The sequence below is a fragment of the Pezoporus wallicus genome, unplaced genomic scaffold (assembly GCF_028554395.1).
Source record: "Pezoporus wallicus isolate ANWC-B61680 ecotype Strahan unplaced genomic scaffold, APGP_CSIRO_Pwel_v1 contig_6936, whole genome shotgun sequence".
In the NCBI taxonomy this organism is placed as follows: Eukaryota; Metazoa; Chordata; class Aves; order Psittaciformes; family Psittacidae; genus Pezoporus; species Pezoporus wallicus.
In genome coordinates, this window is record NW_026642285.1 from 325,784 (window position 1) to 347,186 (window position 21,403).

The window sequence follows — 21,403 nt, forward strand, 5'->3', positions numbered from 1 at the left end:
GGATTTATTTTTTTTGTTTGTTTGTTTAAAAGTATCAAAATGTGTTTTTGTTAGACCTGGGACAAGCACACAAGCAAGTTCCCCTTTGCCCTGGCACTACACCATGTAAGTTTTCCATTAACAATTCTAGCCAGCCACAATACTTTTAACTCTGCTGCTTGTATCTGTCATAGAATCATAGAATTATAGAATAGTTAGGGTTGGAAAGGACCTTAAGATCATCTAGTTCCAACCCCCCTGCCATGGGCAGGGACACCTCACACTAAAACATACCACCCAAGGCTTTGTCCAACCTCGTCTTGAACACTGCCAGGGATGGAGCATTCACAACTTCCCTGGGCAACCCATTCCAGTGCCTCACCACCCTAACAGGAAAGAATTTCCTCCTTATATCCAATCTAAACTTCCCCTGTTTAAGTTTCAACCTGTTACCCCTTGTCCTGTCACTACAGTCCCTAATGAAGAGTCCCTCCCCAGCATCCCTATAGGCCCCCTTCAGATACTGGAAGGCTGCTATGAGGTCTCCACACAGCCTTCTCTTCCCCAGGCTGAACAGCCCCAACTTCCTCAGCCTGTCTTCATACGGGAGGTGCTCCAGTCCCCTGATCATCCTCGTGGCCCTCCTCTGGACTTGTTCCAACAGTTCCATGTCCTTTTTATGTTGAGGACACCAGAATTGCACACAATGCTCAAGTGAGGTCTCACAAGAGCAGAGTAAAGAGGCAGGATCAAGAAATCATGCTTTGTGTTTGGTAGGAAGTTCATTACTTCATATGTCCCAAAAAGGATCCTCCCGTTCATCTAAAAACTAAATTGCAATACATGTCCTATATTTTAAAAGTTATACTGTTGCAAAACTATGGCCTTGGCTTAATGGAAAATTACTCATAAGTTTAATAACTATATTAAGCCCAAAAGGATCTTATAGACCTTAAACATTTGCCAAAGCTTCTTTTCCAGATGTGAAAAGTTGGGACAAAAGCAAGGGAAAGTATTCTTGAATTCTGTATTGAAAAATAAATGAGAAAGAATGAAGCATCACTTGACAAATCAACTTCTTTGAATGACAGATACCATGATAAGGCATTTTACAAGTCACCCCTATTCTAACAATCACTAGTAAGGCAAAACGACTGAGAGAGGCACTTGTAACAAGAAGCACCAATAAACACTGTAAAAAGATTTAAACTGTTTGTGAAGTCTTGCAAGTAAAAGGTTTTCTCATCTGTCATTCCCTCTGAAACATGATGCCATGGTATCCTTTCCTAAGGTTTCCTAATAAGCAACTATTTAAACTACTAATAAAATCGGGGCGCATGGAGGATGCCAGTAGTGGAATTACTTAAGGTCTATCACCATAACTGGAGGCTGCATTTGAACATACAACACAGTTTTGCAGCCTACTACTTGTGAACATACACGGTGACATTCCTACAGGTGACTAAAGGCTATTGGTTCTCCATGAAATTCTGAAGTTGTGTTTGAGCAGTAGTCACCAAAACAAAACCCACAACTTCGACCCCCTGTGCATCCCCTTCAATCTTCAATTATTTGTCTAAAAAGCCAGTAACTCTTCCTTTGCTGTTGTATATTTACCAGATAACTTAGAGATTTCACAGATTCTTAATGCAAGGCATTTTCTCCTCCCAGTTATTTCTATACTAGGCAAATATAGTCAACGAGTTTTACCAAAAGCGCACATTCTTTGAACTTCAGGCATGCTTCCAAAGCATATTGTCCGTAAGCCCATTCAGGTAACAGTGCAAGTTTCCATGCAGATAAAACTGTCAAGTATTCCACTACAAATGCAAGACTTGTAAAAGATTCTTATCTGAGAAAATTAAGAGTTGGCAATTTGATCAAAGTGAGAGATACTAACAGCTTTAGGATAGCACTGTCTCCGTTTTGTAGAGCCTGGCCTTCCTGGAACACTGGTTTCTTCTTCATCATGTAAATCAAGCTCTTCCTCATATTTAACCGTTTCTTTACCAACTGGCATCAAATGATCATCCAGTTCACCTGAATAGTACGAAAGAGTAGAAAGAAAAAGCATTATGAACAATCAAATCTTGGTACTTTCAGATACTACACAGCAGATGTGATTGCCTGTAAAAACACCTCACCTAAGGTTTTAAAATACACTTACTACTGTAAGGCTCAGAATGTGTAACTTTGGGGAAAGCGTGATAAAGATGGAATTTCTGGAAAACAAACAAACAAAAAAACAAAAAAAACCCCTCATTTATGGTAAAAACTGTCTGAAATTTTAAGTAAAATTTAATGAAAATTCCAAAGAAAACTATTTTTGACCATAGAAAACAACCAGGGACTGAAATACCCATCTAAAAATCACTCACATAGAGTTATGCCAAGAAAGATGGAACAGTTATATTCATCTATCATTCTAAAAAGGGAGTTACTATCATTAAATGTTCACTCTCAGTACTGAGTTGTGCTACCATGGTATTTTACATTTGTTGGTATGAATCCAGTGATCAAAAGATTTAAGGGGGGGGGGGGGGGTAGGAAGGAAATACAAACCCCAGACCTAGAGATTTAATTTATTTTTTTTTTTAAGATATGCAAAAGTTTCTGTACTTCATCAAAACACTCATAAATAATGCCACAAAAAAAAAATAATATGCTGCATTACACTTACTAGAGACAAGAGAACTGAAGTAATCCTGCAATTCCTATTTTTGGAACATGACTTAAGATACAGTAGAGAATACAATAAATGTAGGGTGGTGTATTCCATAATTTAATTTGTTACAATTTAAAAAAAAAAGTTATTTTTTGGCTGCAGGATATAGTCCCTGACCTATAATCAGCATCATCTGAAGAACACTAATAGAGTGCCCTCTATTAGTTACATTCAATGTCAGAATCTGCACATCTCATATTAATGTTACATTTGCTGCTTAAGACAAGATACATTAAATAACAAGCTTCCGCTGGGAAATTTAACTTCAGCTTACAAGGTGTAAGCTAAATTAGCAACATGATTGTACTGCAAAACAAGGTAAGAGAAGAAAACTATAGCAGAAGGCTATGACAGAAATGCATGTATATGCGTAACACCTGTTGCATGTTCAGTTTCTCAATTATAAGATATTCTTTACCAAAGAGGTACCGTTTTTCCAGTTCTTACCAATTTTGTGCAGTTTTTCACAGCAAATAAGAGCTACAACTCTCTCAGCCAGTCTTGCACAGCTCATTGGAGGACCCTATAAACATTTAAATATGTCTTAAAAGCTTTGGTTAGCGCATTACTTATTATACATTTGTTTGGTTTAATTTAACAGAAACATATTAGGCAAACAAGACTTTTTGAAAAAATACATTGACAACAGTTTTGTGAAGATATTCAGGCCTATGCTGTTTTTCACAGAAGCCAGAATTACAAAATAACAAGAACGCAACAAATTATCGATCAAAAGCAATAAAGGACATTTTTCTATAAAACTTACATAAATGTGTGGGGAAAAAAGGCACTTAGAAGAATATCTAAATATTTTTCCCTTTGGAATAAACAGTAACTACTTGAAAACAGATTAAAACAGTGATCTAAATACAGTTAGAGCACAGCATAGGGAAAGAAAAAGTGATTTACATAAATAACAATGAAAGGAATTCTAGAAACAGCACAGACATCAATACCAACGTATTGCACTTAGTTCCATGCTTTTCTTTCCTCAAATACGTACCACAATTGAAGCTCGAAGAGGCGAGTTGATTGGCAGGTACAGAGTAGAATAAAATGTATGATCAGGTAGTTCTCGTGTTTTACACTTGGGAGCTAGGTGTGTAAATGGATCACTTGGTAGTCTAGCGCAGTACCTAAGTTGACAAAACATTTTACAACTCATCAAAACCTGCAAATTGAAACCTAAACATATTTCAGTGGAACCTTGTTTAATGGTGTAAATGCTAGAAGATGACTTCAGGCCATAATGAGCACTGCAAGGGTACACTAACTTATATTCTACACTACTGAGCAGAAGACTTCTAAGTCCTTTACTGCAAAGCTAGTGTCCAGCAAGGTGGTTTCAAGGTTGCAATGATGTACAAGACTATTCCATCTCAGGTCCCAGAATTTGCGTTTGTTTAATCTCCTGAGTTTACTGTTGCCCTATTCCTCCTATTTGTCATGGCTCTCCCTCTAAATAGTAGCCTTTTCTCCACTGCACTCACTTCCTCCTCTCCCAGCTTGTCATCAACTGCAAACATGCCAATGTTATACCATACTGAACCTCTTAATGGCCCATGAATAATGCCACATATAACCAGCTACCAGCTAGCTTTTGAACCATTTACCATTACATCCTTCAAACCTGACTGCTATGCCAGGTTTTATTTATCAGGCAGTCCACCATAATGGTCTGCACCTCAAGAATTTGGCTACTAAGGTACTATGGCAATTGCATCAAAAGCTTTACTTAAGTAAATGACATTCACTGCACTTCCCTATCTTAAGAGTCAGTCACTTCATCACACAGGGGACTGCCTGGTGACAGAAGATAAAGAGATGGCAGAGTTACTGAATGCCTTCTTTGTCTCTGTCTACTCTGCTGCGGGCAGTCCTGAAGAGCCCTGTACCCCTGAGACCTTAGATGAAGTCAGGTCGACGGAGCGGTTTGCCTTAGTCGATGAGGAATGGGTTAGAGACCAGTTGAGCAATCTGGACATCCATAAATCCATGGGTCCAGATGGGATGCACCCGCGGGTGCTGAGGGAACTGGCGGAAGTCATTGCTAGACCACTCTCCATCATCTTTACCAAGTCTTGGGAAACGGGAGAGGTGCCTGAGGACTGGAGGAAAGCAAATGTCACTCCAGTCTTCAAAAAGGGCAAGAAGGAGGACCCGGGTAACTACAGACCGGTCAGCCTCACCTCCATCCCTGGGAAAGTGATGGAACACCTTATCCTTGGTACCATCTTAAGGCATATCAAGGATAAGAAGGTTATGAGGGGCAGTCAACATGGCTTCACCAGGGGGAAATCGTGTTTGACCAATCTCTTAGCCTTTTATGAGGAAATAACACGGTGGATGGATGACGGCAGAGCGGTGGATGTGGTCTACCTTAACCTCAGCAAAGCATTTGACACAGTCTCCCACAGCATCCTCGCGGCTAAAATGAGGAAGTGTGGACTGGATGATCAGGTAGTGAGGTGGACTGCGAACTGGCTGAAGGAGAGAAGCCAGAGAGTTGTAGTCTATGGGGCTGAGTCTAGTTGGAGGCCTGTAACTAGTGGAGTGCCTCAAGGGTCAGTACTGGGACCGGTATTATTTAATATATTCATCAATGATTTAGATGAGGGAATTGAGTGTACTATCAGCAAGTTTGCTGATGACACTAAGCTGGGAGGAGTGGCTGATACGCCAGAAGGCTGTGCTGCCATCCAGCGAGACCTGGATAGGCTGGAGAGTTGGGCAGGGAGTAACTTGATGAAATATAACAAGGGAAAGTGTAGAGTCCTGCATCTGGGCAGGAACAACCCCAGGTTCCAGTATAGGTTGGGGAACGACCTGTTAGAGAGCAGTGTAGGGGAGAGGGACCTGGGGGTACTAGTGGACGACAGGATGACCATGAGCCAACACTGTGCCCTTGTGGCTAAGAAGGCCAATGGCATCCTGGGGTGTATTAGAAGGGCGGTGGTTAGTAGGTCGAGAGAGGTCCTCCTTCCCCTCTACTCTGCCCTGGTGAGACCGCATCTGGAGTATTGTGTCCAGTTCTGGGCCCCTCAGTTCAAGAAGGACAGGGAGCTGCTGGAGAGAGTCCAGCGCAGGGCAACAAAGATGATTAAGGGAGTGGAACATCTCCCTTATGAGGAAAGACTGAGGGAGCTGGGTCTCTATAGTTTGGAGAAGAGGAGACTGAGGGGTGACCTTATCAGTGTCTATAAATATATAAAGGGGGAGTGTCACGAGGACGGAGCCAGGTTCTACTTAGTGGCAAACAATGATAGGACAAGGGGTAATGGGTACAAACTGGAACACAAGAGGTTCCACTTAAACTTGAGAAGAAACTTCTTCTCAGTGAGGGTGACGGAACACTGGAACAGGCTGCCCAGGGAGGTTGTGGAGTCTCCTTCCCTGGAGACATTCAAAACCCGCCTGGATGCATTCCTGTGTAACATTATCTAGGTGTTCCTGCTCCGGCAGGGGGATTGGACTAGATGATCTTTCGAGGTCCCTTCCAATCTCTAACATACTGTGATACTGTGATAAAGCTGGTTAGGCTAAAATTGCCCTTAATAAAACTGCTGGCTGCTGCCAACTCTCTCTTCTTTTACATGCCTAGACAGTGCTTCCATAATGACTCAGTCCATAATATTCCCTATGACTATAGTAAAACTGACCAGTCTGTAGCTTCCTGGGTCTTCTTCCTTGCCTTTTTTGAAGTGTCATAACATTTAACTTTTCCTGTCACTGAGGACATCCTCTAAATGCCATGGGCTTACAAAGATGACATTTGGCTAGCTCCCGTGGAAGCATACCATCCTGTCTTGTGGACTTCTGGTAAGTTCAGCTTACTGTATGTTTGTTTTTATATATGACAACAGATTGCTATGACATAAGATGCAAATATTAGAATTGGAAGATCTTATTACAGTTTTAACAAGCCACTTGATTTTTATTTTAAGCTAGCTTATCGAGGAAAAAAAAAATAACAAACCCACCCTAATAATCTTACTACCCATTTTTAAACTGAACATTTTCAGGACAACTTTAAATTAAACAGGAATTGATGCTGCTAGATCTATTATCAGAGCAAGACCCTCTGTAGGATAGAGAGGCAAAAAGCAAATTACCCCTTCAAACCACTGGGACTACTTTCTCTAGGAGAGTTCTAGAAGTTCTTCAAGGTCCTTTCCAACCTACCTATTTTATGATTCTAAGATTCCTAAGAGGAAATGTGTACAATTCCCTAACCTATGTGAAACAGACTATGAAAGTTTTTATTCAAAGACAAGGAGTAAAAACATTAATATGCTTCTTACCTATTTATGTGTCCAATAGCAGTGTTTATAGTAACTCTTGGACTGTTCTCATCTGGCCTCAACACGTAGGGTGGAAATATATCGTCATCATCAACAATGGGTTCAGTTTCAGTTTCACTGGTATCAACAGATTTTGAGCATTTGTTTCTGAGGATCTTAACATTTCAAAAACAGAACATAAGAGACTTTCTCCCTTAAAAAAATACTGTGACATATTCAACCAAATCAGGCACACCCCTTTAACCTCATACCTTCTCAATTGCTTTGTATGTCTTCAGATCTTCTTCAAAACTCTTGATTTTGTCTGTATCTGCTAACATAATGTAATTGGAAATTGGCGCTCTAGCTCTTCCTTTTGACTGCACATAGGAACGATACTCTGTGGGCAAATCAAAACGCACCACCAAGTTGCATTTTGGTATGTCAACACCCTCTTCTACAATACTAGTAGCAATGAGTAGGTTGGTCTCATGTGCTCGAAATTTTCTAAGAACCTGAAAAAATAATGAAGACATTTGAGAGATTAGTCTGAGATCTGTTTCCATCATCAGATACATCACAAGCCAACAAAGACAGACTGGATCAGATGTTCCAGAAATTTGTCTAAATATGCAGATAGTTACTATTAGAAAAAATGCTTTCCAGAAACACAGCAAGACTATTTATCAGAACAGGCAGATTCCCAGGAATGAAATCTGGTTAAGTGGAATTACATGAGTCCAAGAAGCTACTACAGCCATTAACAATGGATAAGACCTGGACAGGCTGGAGAGTTGGGCGGGGAGAAACTTGATGAAATTCAACAAGGACAAGTGCCTTGCATCTGGGGAAGAACAACCCCATGTACCAGTACAGGTTGGGGGTTGACCTGCTGGACAGTAGTGAAGGGGAAAGGGACCTGGTGGATAGGAGGACGACCATGAGCCATTAATGTGCCCTTGTGGCCAAGAAGGCCAATGGCATCCTAGGGTGCATTAGAAAGGGTGTGGTTAGTAGGTCAAGAGAGGTTCTCCTCCCCCTCTACTCCGCCTTGGTGAGGCCGCATCTGGATTACTGTGTCCAGTTCTGGGCCCCACAGTTCAAGAAGGACAGGGAATTGCTTGAAAGAGTCCAGCGCAGAGCTACAAAGATGATTAAGGGAATGGAACATCTCTCCTATGAGGCGAGGCTGAGGGAGCTGGGACTCTTTAGCTTGGAGGAGACTGAGGGGTGACCTCATCAATGTTTACAAATATGTAAAGGGCGAGTGTCAGGATGATGGAGTTAGGTTTTTTTCAGTGATGTCCAGTGACAGGACATGGGGCAATGGGTATAAACTGGAGCACAGGCGGTTCCATGTGAACATCAGGAAAAATTTCTTTACTGTGAGAGTGACAGAGCACTGGAACAGGCTGCCCAGGGGGGTTGCAGAGTCTCCTACATTGGAGATATTCAAGGCCCGCCTGGACAAGTTTCTGTGTGATGTACTCTAGGTTACCCTGCTCTTGCAGGGGGGTTGGACTAGATGATCTTTTGAGGTCCCTTCCAACCCTTGGGATTCTGTGATTATGTGATTTATTTACAATTTTTCAGCCGTAATATTAAAAAAAAAAAATATGCTGCTTTCAGGACCCAACCATTTCTGAAGTCAAAACATTCTTGGTACAGTAGAGCATATTCTAGAACTGGTACTTCTAATATTTATACTATTTACTAACCAATATTAAGGAAAGGTTTGGGGGAGATGGGATAGTCAAAAGGACAACCCAGCCAGGAGTACGAGATAAATGCATTTGCTTTCAAAATACTGTGAATGCTTTAAATGAGGTCAAAATCATGGGACTTTATATCAATTTAATGATTTAACAAATTCACTTTTAGCAAAGATAAATATTAAAGCCAACTTAACTGTTGAAAATGTAAATATATTTCATTTTCACTACAGTATTACTGGGCTATTACTAACCCAATGCAGAAGAAAATAATAATTAAAAAAAAAATAAATAGATGGTTGATGATCTGACATGAAGATTCAATTTCTGCTTGTGTAATATGATATAGCAATGTCCCCAAACATGTTTTATTTTGTTTCTTTGAATATGAAAGTCACCTGCATCTCCAGTAAATATGCATATTTGTTAAACCAAGGGTATCCCATGGACTTCAAATGACTGTACCCCAGACACTGCTTGCTGATGAAAAAAAAAAAAAGAAAAGAAAAGGTGCTGGAAGTACTCAATCATTTTTCTTGAAGTTACCTCTTCCTGTTTTCTGAATTCTACTTCCATCTGCTTGTTACGAGGTTGGTTCTTGCCAATGCCATGTCCAGTTATAAAATTGCTACTGATGTAAGCCAGTTCTGGATCTTGCTTGCCAGCTTCTTTTATCAACCTAAAAACATTACACGCATTTTTAGAAGTTGTACAGCCCAGCAAATGGAAAACAATATTTTGTTTGCAAGATCTACATTAAAATTAAGAAGGGAAGCATGACAATTAAGCCGTGCTAACACAAACTGACCTTAGGCTTCTTTAAAAACAGTAGCTCTAGTGAAAACCTTTGTCAGAAGAATAAAAGACGATCTGCACACATACACAGCATAAGTATGCATGTATCATACATTTCAGACCTACAATGGTAAAACCCAAGCCCTAAGGCTCCTTGTTGTTAAAGCACCCTACTCAATTGCTTTACTTAATCTTTCTGTAAATTACAAGTAATTTTAGCAGAAAGACCTGTAACCTCTAACTCAAAGAGTGTTTCCTCAATGTATGTTTTAACCTAAAAATTAAAACTTATATGTTATTCTCCTTAGTATTAAAATACATATTCTGTTCAGGTATACTGACAAAATCTTGACCTCTGTTTCTAGAAAATGATACTCAGCCTACTCAGTGAGATGTTTACTACTTCTGAAATTAACCCAAATTCATCTACTGTTGGAGGACTTAATCCAGCTCTTCAAAAGGAACACTGATCAGGGAGGTAAGGATCAGCCACGCTCTCAGTTTATTTCCCTACATACTTCTTTAGGTTACGGAAGTATAAGAGCATAGCTTCTCCAATGTTTTGATTTCACAGACAAGGTAGAAGATTGCTCATGTAAATAATATACTGAATCCAGAACTAGGCATTTACAAATTTAAAAGCATAACTGTGCAAAGTAATTATGCTGTGGTATCCTTAGTTGTCAGTTTTCAGCATGGACAGAACCTGGGATTTCTCAAAAGTAACAGGTCTTTGAGCAGCTGAGCCAATAAAAATCAAGGGATCATACAAAGAAATTTACATCCCTTGCACATTTTAATACAGGCATCCCAGCACCACATTGCTCACAGGACATTCATCATGTCCATTACCAAGTGCTCCTCTTGTCCAAAGGACAGGCTGCCTCTGCATACCCCAGTGGCAATTCAAACCTTTCCCAATTAAACCTCTAGCAGTTCTGCCTCACATATACAAAGATAGGTACTGTGCCAGTCTACCACCTGCCCTGAAAACTGCTGCCAAACCAAACAGCAAACTTCTCCCTGCCCCTTCTATACTCAGAAACTACCAAAGTCTCTCCTCTTTCTTGGTCTCTGTTTTAAAGAGGATTGATGGGAACATAAAGCACCTTGACCACTTCATTCCTTTGCAATCTGTTAAAACTGGAATGGACAGGGAGTACAGGCAAGAGAATGGAAGAGAGGCAAACAGCTTGCTATCCTTATGGAAGCAGACAAGGATTCTCCTGTACTCAAATGCATGCGACTCGTTAGTTCAAGGCCAAACTAATTCACATTTCCATATGTACTCTAGGCTTGAGACAGAAATACTAAGAAAGCATGGGTTAGTAAGCAGACAAAACCTTTTTTTTTTAAATATATTTATTTCTCCACATGGCACTTCTGTGAAGTCATATAGCTTCAGCCTGTGTACCTACTAAGCATCTCAAACATTCTTACTGTATTTCACTTATTACAGACATGGACAATTAAAAAAATCTGAATAAACACATTTCTCTCTACACATCTTTGGCAAGTTCTTGGGAAGCACCCAATACTTCAACTTTGTGGTTAATAAAGTACCATTAGTGGTAGGTAACAGGTGTTGTTTTTCAAATGCATAAAAGAACTTCTGCTATCAGACACCTTCCTAAGGGAGTTTAGGAACACTTCAGTGAAAATTAAAAACTCTGCTTTATAAAATGTTTCCTCTTCTGAAAAGGAGCTTGTAGGCACCAGAAGTCAACTCTACAAAAACTAAAACAGCAAATGACCCACTTCATCAGTTGTGTGTAATAATAAAGTTGATTTTTTTCATCCTTCTAATTTGCAGTATTTACAATATGTGCAGTGGCTGTTGCTAAAGATCTCTAAAGAAAGATATCAGCAATGATTACCGCATCAGAGAAAATTTCTACCCATTTCTCCCATGAAGTACAACACATGCAATGAATTTTGCCCTTCCTCAGTCATCACGGACTTCATAAAATGAGATTCTAGTCTCTAAATAACTACCGTAATAAATACATTTTAAGAAAAAAATATACTTTCTGCTTCAACTTAGTTCTGCAGAATGGTCTATATTGGATTACTGGAAACTTGAGTGGCTTTGATACACAAATTCAAACACTATTCACTGCCTTATTCAATGGAGACAGTCTTTCCACCTTTACATGCAATGTAAGTATAGTTACATTCAGCAGAGGCCCTTGATCTAAACCACTCAACAGAAGTGAGGTTACAGTCAGGTTCTTTCACTGAAGGCTTTCAGACTGGATTCCAACAACTCAGGCGTGCTGACCACCCAGGTATTTTGAGTCCAGGTGTGTTACATGAGGTAAAGGAAAGCCTGCTATAGCTAGCTTTCAGAAGTAGATAAAAAAATTACACAAAGTTTTATTTTTTGCTACTAATAACCTGCATCAAAGGTGTCTAAACCTTACAGACAGCAGAATTTGATCTAAAGATCACATTCTGTCAGGTTCAACGGCAGTTAGTATATAGTATCGTGCATAAATCAGTCTATAAGAATGCACAGTGGAAAAAGTATAGTTTAAATCACATTTATAAACAGGAGGAAATTTTTCACAGCTCTGTTCTCTCCCACAGAATAATGAAATATTTGTTTTCAGCTCAGCAAAGGTTTATAAGAACCTGTTATTTCTTCAGGAGCTGTTAACAAAATATGTTCATTTAACTGAATAGATTAGTTTGCCTCATATCGCATATTTACAAAAACATATTCATAAATGCAAAAAAGGCAAAGAAAAAAGATGAAACTCACAAAAAAGAAACTAAACACACAGGCAAGTCTGCAGATGAAAGAAGACATTACACACTCTATGACTATTGACTCTGGCAAAAAGGTAACAGCAGGGTCAGATTCAGAGGTATCCAGGATGCAATAAACAAACATTTAGCACACTATCAAAAAACTATTAGAAAACCAAATCAAGGTAAATGAATAAATGAGATGTCATTCATAGTTTGTGGAATATAGCATTAAACAATTAAGTGTTATACATAACTAAAAAAAACCACATTCAGGAATAAGAACTGATAAGGAACTACAGTACTGCAAATAGGCAAATATTCTAGGGTTCACATTTTTCTCTGTGGAGACTGTAAGAAAGTGCTTAGTGTCTGACTGAATAAGCATTTTATAAACTTCAACTGCTAAAGTAGTAGTGATAAATCTTAAGAGATATTTGTGCAAGGGCAAATTTGATTTTCTGTAGACTTGGATCATATAATACTGTGATTCAGTAAGGTAATGGTAAAGTTTCCAGAAGTACTGCACCCAGTAGGCTAGAGAAGTTTCCAGCATCCACTGCAAATACAAATTTAAAAGACTGGTTAAAACAAATCAGGGTATACCTATTTTATAGGCTAAAAAACAGTGTTTCATATGTTGTCTTCTAAAGGAATCAAGTTACTAACTTAGGTCCAAAACAAGCCTGTGAGTACAATTTTCAAAGACACATATTCTCATCCAGCCCATATGCACATAGCCTGATTTATTTTTTTGTTATTATTTATGCAGATCCAGTATGATCTCCTAAACCAACTTTAAAATAGAGTTCTGAAAATACAATTCCCTATATACTCATGATACTAACATCCATACGCTGGCAGCTGAGTCTGCCTTTCTTCTTTCTTTAAAAGATTTTATTTTTTTCTTTAAACAAAAAGCTTTACCTATTTAGAACAACTGCTGTGTATCTTCTTTCCACAAAAATAATTCCACATAAAATATTAGTAAAGGGAGATGGGAAATTAGTCTCTGGCTTCTCTTTCTCCTCAATTTCTTCATCCTCCTCATCATCTTCAGAATCACTCCAAGATACGTAATTATCCTGATTCCTATTGTTATACCATTCAACACTCTCAAACTGCTGCCGTTCATACGGTTTATATTTGCGCAAAATTTCAAGCAGCTTTATTACTTTTGGGGTTACAAATTTCAGGTCAAGTGAGGCAGGCGAGAAGTGCTCTTCACAGAGTGCATGTATTTTCCTTAGGAAAGTGTCTGTAAACAATAAAAATTTCCTGTGCAGCTCCTCTTGTTCATGTTTGATAAACTTCTGTAGCTCTCTCACCATCATCCCAGCTACCTTATCTGCACACCAGGGTCCCAGAACAACCAACACAGCTCGACAGTCTGACAATATCTACAACAAATGAATTCAAATATCAGTTCAAAGGAGTACATTCATGAACTATTCATTTAAGACTGGGATCTTGTTTCTTACATAGCACAATCTTTGCAAGGATTATTACAATTGTTCTATTATAAGAATATTTAGTAGTCTGCTTTTGTTATTTAAATGACCTTGGCAACTTTTGTTTCTAATGGAGCAAGTTTCCCCCCCTCCCCCTTAAATTACTACAGCTAAATTTTAAACTTTGTACATTTCTGAATCTCAAAAATCCCACTAGCTTAAAAGAGTATTTTGCAGTTCTTTTGCAGAGATTGTAACTTTAAATTTACTTTTAGATAATTATGCTAAATAGGAGAGATACTTTTATATTTAACACAGAACTAATAAAATTAATGCTTTACAGGGCATTTTTGTTACTGGCAGCTGCCAGAGTTTCAGAAGTATCCAACCAGAAAGTTGTTGAGATTACCCTAAGGCCATTGTACAAGTCTAGCCTCTCAAAGGTAAAAAATTAGGTTATTGTATGTGTGGATGGAATAGAAAAAACAGAGAACTATACCCTACTCAGAGAAAATAGCATAGGCACTTGAGTACCATCAACATCGTTTTTGACAGCAAGTTTTTTCCTCCACAAAAATCTAAGTGGTTAAACAATAAACTAGGAATCCAGAAATGGGTTGATAATTTATATTGATAATACCATTAAAAAAAATTATGATTTGGATGTATTATTACAACAGAAGAACTACAACAGAACTGTAACAACCATCACGTTCATAGTTTCAGTTGCTGCTTTAATTTATCTTCCATTCTGTGAAGAAGAACAGGTTATCACCCTCTTTACACTATCATCCCTGAAGTTTTTTGGCTATAAGACTTAAGGGCAAAATTTATCTAAACTATTGTAACTGTACATGGAGGCTTGACGTTCTCCAGTGCCAAGACAAAAGGCCCCTCAAACTGAAAACTGATTTCTTTTACTTCATATGGGTGCCTTCATCTTGGAGAACTACTTGATTAGAAAACAAGCACACAGGGTTATGTGCATTAGAAGCATAGCATTTAATCCACTCTTCTGGATTATGCAAATTCTGAAGACTTCCCCCACTTCCCAGCATTCCTTATGTATTTTAGCCTTTTGCATTTTAAGTTTAGCACAAAGTAAGCAGGATTTGCTTTTCCCATTCAGCTGCAACAGGCTTCCCTATGTATCTGGCCAATAGTTGTTTTATGGACAACATCAAGAGTGGTGGGTTTCTAAGAATGTAAAAGAACACTTTGGAACACTTTGGGCTGAAGAAAAATATATTCTCCAACTTCCTCATGGACTAATAAGGAAGTATGACTCACTACAAACTTCTTGCTGAACAAAGGCTTAAGTATCTACATAGCTGTACCTCAGGAGGCAATTCCACACCACAAAGCCTTAGAGGGAAACAAAAGCTGCTTGGACCCCATGTGTGACAGGTCAATACACCATACCTCCTGGATCTGCCATCTCACATGAGAACAGGGGGCAAACACATAAAAAGTGGAAAGCTAGAGGTTCAAATTCCGTTCCAGCAAGGTGTAGCACTAGTCCGATATTGTTCCAAGATCAACTGTAGAAAGTTTAGATCTATGGTTGGAATGTTTTTCCGATCCTTACTTTATCATCTTTCATTATACCTGGGCACATTCTTTCCAAATACTTCCTGAGGCATTAATTCCTCTTCTAGACTGAATTATTCAAAGGTCACAGGCGACCACAAAGATGTCAAATACTTGACTTCAGAAATAAGGACCCAATACATCAGGGTGTAGAACTGTTTTACTACCTTAAGCAAATCTAAATCTCAAACTAGATGAAGTTCTAATAAACGGTTGACATTCAAGCCCCATTCATTTATGAAAAGACCTGCCCTGTTAGTGAGCACAAAAATCAGAATTCTTTTTGCTCAGATAGTCTGTGATGGCTGGCTTAGAATGTTTCAGCAATGTAACATACATGGCAAAGAAAAACAGTAATAAGATTTCTATTACCCAGGTTTTTCACATAGCTTGATGTTCTTACCTGCTTAGAAATCAAGGTAGAATCTCTTTCTTTTGAATGTACAGATATGTTGCAGTCATTTAGAAAAATAAGTGCTTCATCCAATTCCTTTAATAATCTTCCATACAATCCACTTTTGTCAGTATATGGTCCACAGTCTACAACAATCTCACATGGCTGAGAAGTGTATCTTAATTGAGGGCAAAGATCAAGTTAAATACAGCTTCTGAAAGTCAGAGCTATTTCAGCCTGTTAAGGTTATACAGCAAATAGCAACATGAAGTGTAGTCAAGTACATTTCTTTCCTCACCATGAATTAATAATGATGAATACATACACAGCTAAATACTTCTAAAGCAGAAAAACCTCCCCCACACCAAATACTGAACTACTAAATTCTAAAATACTGTTCTTTCTAATACACTCCCTAAAAAAAGGAGGTTTCTATCTTAGTTTCACATACTAAAAAATTTAAAGCAAACCAGATTGAATTTACTTAATCACCCTCACTTTTGGTTTTCCAGAGTATACTCTTTTGATATACCAAACAAAAGTGATCTACATAAGATCAGGTCTATGCATACACTTACACAAGTAAAATAATTACTAGTCTTGAACGAAGAGCTATAACTGCAAAATTCTTAAAAGCACATGGTTCACCAAGTTATAAACTGCATTTAAAAAACAGCCACAAAACACCTGTTCCAGAACAGAAAGAATAACCATCTTTAATTTTGTCCAAAACTTGATGACATAACACAGCTAGTGCAAGAAAACATGCTACATATGAATCATCTCACACTAGTTTTCCCCTACAACAAATCACCACATTACCACCATCTTTATCGTAAATAATATTCACAGGACTATACATTCTGTAAGAACAGAGTTTTCGAAAACACCCACTTGTTCTGATATTTCTATATTGTTTTCATTACTTCCTCTATCCCCCACTGTCTTTCAGCCTCTATAAACCCAGGTTACTCATTGGTGGGATGGAATCACGCAACTTTTCTGGCATTAGACCATCTTGTACTGTGAATGTTGCAACATTTTTCTAAATTAAATAGCAACATTATGGCATACACTTAACATAAATCAGTTATTCTCCAAACATAAGGCAGTGCATTTTACAAGTTCAAAATGTGTTGTGGAATGTGGTTTTTTTATGCTGGTGGTTATGTTGGGTTTTGGGTTTTTTTTGGTTGGTTGGGTTCTTTGGTTTATTTGGGGTTTTGGGGTTCTTTTCAGTTGTTTTGGGTTGTTGTTGTTTTTTTTTTTTGTTTGGTTTGTTTCTGTGCCTTGGTTTGTTTGTGGGGTTTATTTGTTGTTTTTTTTTTTATTTGCTTGCTTGGTTTGTTCTTAGCAATTATGGAACATCTCTGAGTATCAAGGTCAATCAGTCAACAATGGTTTCTTAAAATACAAGTTAACATTCCCTCCCCACCCTAAAGAGAAGTAATGGTATCATATACACAGTTTTCTAAAATTTAAGAGGAAATACTTCTATTAGGTTACTCCCCTATTCAAAAATGAAAACTCAGGCATCAATTTAAAAGCCATAATAATTGTATAACATACCTGTCTAAGACAACCAAATCAGTTGCAGTTTCGGCATTGCTCTTTAAAATTTTCTCCAGTTTCTGGATCTTCTCCTCTAGCTCAGCAGGATCACACTTCCCATTTAAAATGGAAGCTGTTAATCCCAAAATTCGAGGACATGATGGATAACCCTCACAGATCTTCAGTAAAACAGAATGAAATACCTTAGGACAGTTATCCTGCAAACTTACTATCAAGCTAGTAGACTGCAAACTTAGATGCCTAGTTGGAAAAAGGAACTGAAAGTTGAATCAATATTCTACTGACTGGAAGTTAAACTAGAAACTGAGTAACATTTAACAGCGAACATCCGGAAAGGTAAATATTCACAACATGGAAAAATAGAAAGAGTTAGCATTACACAGAATAGCCTTGCCACATCTACAAAACACGTAATACTTCCACACCATCTAAAAACTAAAGTATCATCTAAAAAAATTAAAGACACATGCTCTTGATAAACTTGGAGAGATTTGAAATGACATCTATTATACAGGTTTCTTGCATTGTATAAGCCAAATACCACACAAAGCCAAGAATATCCCAGAAGAAGCCCTACAAATATCTCCAGAAATCAGTATTTTAAAAACAAGTAAAACTGATTTTAGTACATCCCTTTTCCAAACTCAAATTTTTTATCAAAGAATTTGTAAAATTCTCTATTCTATAAAGATAACTTATCTTCTCTGTTAATGCCAGATTTTTCTTCAATCCCCACTGTAAAATACAGTGTATCTCATAATACTACTGAAGTCTTATGACAACAGCTGAAACATTTTTCCACTGATACCTTTCCTTGGTAGCAAAGGTGCCTTAAATGGTTCCCACTTCTCCAGGCCTGCCCCACACCCCACCCTGCTCCCCAGACTCCTCAACCAAGGATGAAAACATTAATGCAATGGAAACCCACCTTCATAATTTCACGGTATGGATGATCCTGGATTGCAAGATGGCACTCATCAAACACCAGAAGATTAATATTTGATAGAGATAAATACTCGTTTCTCAAAACAGTCAAAGCAACATGACATGTCATAACAAGAACCTAGATGAAAGAAAAAACAAGTGCCAGTATAAGAAAAGTTCAAGCCTGTATTAGGTCAAAGTGAAGTAGGAAAGTGTTCTGTGGGTCTTGCTAGGCAGTAACAGCAAAAACCCCTCTGATTCATCTATATACAAAAGGTAAGGACAAGCAATAAGAAGACATTCTTTACTTGAGAAGGTATTCTGTCTGAAGGTTGTGTGTGTGTGTGTGTGTTTGTGTGTGTGTGAGAGAAGGATTGATATATTTGGGACACACACACATATATATCACCAGTCACATCCCTAGGGAGAAACAAAACTACAACAAACAAAACAAAACAAAACCAAAACACCAGAACAAAATACCAAATACAACAAAGAGATGGTATTAACAGCAACAAGACCACACAGAACAAATGCCATTAAATCCATAACAAGTTAGTGTCTCTTATGTGTCATCACACCCTTGGAAAGAAAGATAGTTCTTCATAAACTAGTAAGCACCTGCAATGGTTACAAAAGCAGGATATTATCAAATTCTTTTTTAAAGGAAAACTCATTTCTTGTACATTATCACAGATAAAAAGTTTCTAAACAAAATGATGCACTATTTTTCTGCTGACTTTGAACTCCACTAAGTATAACAACATTTTCACTTTTCAGAGCTCCTCAGACATTTCATCAACCAGTTCTAAACCCTGGAGAGAAAAACACAAATTACAAATACTTGCACTACTGCAGGATACCTGGGTCAGGGGGAAGGGTGGGGGGAGAAGCAGGGAGAAGGGATTATAACAGAAAGGGCTGAGAACGCCTACACATGCTTTGCCTGAAAATTCATATACAAATAATACAAATTTGCTGAATTTGAAAAAGTTAAGATTTAACTGGAAGAAAACACTTCAGATCAAGCCTAACTTACTGTAGATTCTGCTTGTGTAATTTTTACTTAATAAATTACCTGATGCTTAGAGAATTCCTGACTCCACTTCTCTTTTGTCCATGATTCAGTTAACTCTAAACTTGAATACTCTCCTACTTTAAGATCTGAATGTGTCCTGACAGCTGACACTTGCTGAGCAACTTGACTTGCTAAGAAAAAAAAAGAAAAAAAAATAATCTGAATCACATAAAGGTCTTTTCATACATTGATTTTCAAGATGAGAGCCATGTTACCTAGCACCATGTGTGATAACAATCTTTAGTTTAGGCTAATGTTAAGTCAGACAGTCATGATAACTGCCTCCAGGTAAAACCACAGCAAGAGAACAGATTGTTAACTAAATTACACTTCAGATTCAATGCCTTAATTTCACACCAGGAAACAGAAGATGTCATAAACAGGTTGTATTAAATGGATTAGAAGCAAAAGATGAAAGGTGTCACATCCTTTCTGTTGAACTTTTGCATAAAGTTTGTCCCAGCTTTGCTTTTACACAACTTCTATTAAGGAATGAAGATATTAGCAACATGTTTAGGAGTTCAGTATACTTTTTTCTTCTTACCTGAGTTGACCAAGAACACAGTTCTTTTCCCATTTCTGTTGAAATCTCCCCTGATCTGATAGGACAGCTCTTTAGTGAGTAGTACTGCAATAAAAGTCTTCCCTGAGCCAGTGTTTAAGCAGACTATTGTGTTATGATCCAAAGCTGCTTCAAGCAGCTCAACCTAGGTTTAAAAAACAAGGTCCTTATTTGCAGCAATGCAATGAAAAAACTGACAGAAATAATACAAGCAGTAAATAAAATACAGACAAGTTGGTAGTATTTCTAGACAACAGCAAATTTGCTGCTATTTTAAGTAGCTATTATCTTAATAGATTATTGTGTTGCTAGATACATTATTTGAAGAAAGAAGCTCAAGCTTTTAAGTCTAACTGCATATATCAGTTCCACCAAATAAGCAAGTACATTAGCTCAAGGCAATCCAAGTTTTTTCAGTAATACTAACAAAATGCTAGATTTCAGGCACCTCTGCAGTGCAAAGAGAACTGAAATTCTAGAGATCAGAAATAGCTTTCCTTAACAAAATGAAAATCAGAGTGCTCTGAGGGTTTTTCTGACATTACTGAGCTGCTTTGACCAGTATGTGGAAAAAAAAATAAAATATCAAGATTTACTTTGTAGAAGACAAAAGGTCAGAGGTGGAAGAAGACATGATTGTATGCATACAACTGAGAAGCAGTGTAATGTTTACTGTATTTGTCCCTAACCGCATTGCAGAAAGCAGGAAAGGAATATTCAACTTAATAGATGTTCTCTTCATTAGAGCAAACTAAGGAGGAGGAATGGGGAATACTGCAAACATAGAACACAGCCAAGCAAAAGGAAAAGAGAGACAATTAACTTCCAACAGGTGGAGGTGTGAGGGACACATGCCTAGACTGTGCATTCTACACTGCACATCGTACAGCTGCTCTAGTTGTTTTCCCATTAAGTTAGTGGATTTCATCGTACATTTTTTCTGATGCTACTGTATTACTATTATCATTTGTACCTGATATTTTCTTGGTGTGTAAATGTTATCATGAATTGCTTCTTGTTGCCATGGTAGTCCAAAAAATGGACCCATTGGGGATGAAGCAGGGGTCATGAGCTGCAGTCCCGCCATGCTGAGGGATTGCAAAGCAGGGCTTTTCATTCATTCATCCAGTGTTTCTTTCATTGCATTTTTGTTCCAGCACAACCTACTACAAGAAGAAAAAGGAACAGCATTAAATACAGTCACAATATAAAGCAAGAAGAGAAAACTTAGTGTAAGAAGAGGACACTACTTGCTTTTAGTTCCAGTATATGCTAATATACTGTTTTCAGCAGAAAATGTTAATTTGAAATTTACAGGCACTTCTCCACTAAAAGATGTGTGCATCAAGGTACCAAAGAAATTAAAAATATGTACTTTAGAGAGTAAAATTCATTCTATGCATTTGAATTTACACATATACATTTCCATATAAAGTTCCATTAATGTTCTGACAGAATCATGTTTAAAATATCTTTAAGAACAGATTTTTTTTTAAATAATAAAGCTGTTTTACCTTTACTCCAGGAAAGAAAAATATTTATTTTCTAGAGCACAGGCATAAATAAGTATCACATTTTCCATTTTTCTTT

At 37.8% G+C, this 21,403-nt stretch overlaps 1 protein-coding gene across 8 annotated transcripts in view; it reads right to left on the bottom strand.

Moving 5' to 3' along the window:
* DICER1 (dicer 1, ribonuclease III) overlaps window positions 1-21,403 on the bottom strand; it is a 67,546-nt gene that overhangs the window by 20,187 nt on the left and 25,956 nt on the right. For 6 of the 8 annotated variants that reach the window (XM_057428375.1, XM_057428373.1, XM_057428376.1 and 3 more), the window contains 13 exons: window positions 20,787-20,979; window positions 19,796-19,958; window positions 19,252-19,382; window positions 18,178-18,312; window positions 17,247-17,407; window positions 15,687-15,855; window positions 13,170-13,642; window positions 9,243-9,375; window positions 7,257-7,499; window positions 7,006-7,160; window positions 3,708-3,840; window positions 3,152-3,227; window positions 1,880-2,019 (listed from right to left, as the gene is read on the bottom strand). In XM_057428375.1, the coding sequence (XP_057284358.1) occupies window positions 1,880-2,019; window positions 3,152-3,227; window positions 3,708-3,840; window positions 7,006-7,160; window positions 7,257-7,499; window positions 9,243-9,375; window positions 13,170-13,642; window positions 15,687-15,855; window positions 17,247-17,407; window positions 18,178-18,312; window positions 19,252-19,382; window positions 19,796-19,958; window positions 20,787-20,930 (2,256 nt within the window). In that variant the 5' untranslated portion in view covers window positions 20,931-20,979. Of the gene's footprint in view, window positions 1-1,879; window positions 2,020-3,151; window positions 3,228-3,707; window positions 3,841-7,005; window positions 7,161-7,256; window positions 7,500-9,242; window positions 9,376-13,169; window positions 13,643-15,686; window positions 15,856-17,246; window positions 17,408-18,177; window positions 18,313-19,251; window positions 19,383-19,795; window positions 19,959-20,786; window positions 20,980-21,403 lie in introns of those variants that run through there. The other 2 variants (XM_057428377.1, XM_057428381.1) reach the window with 2 other exon arrangements.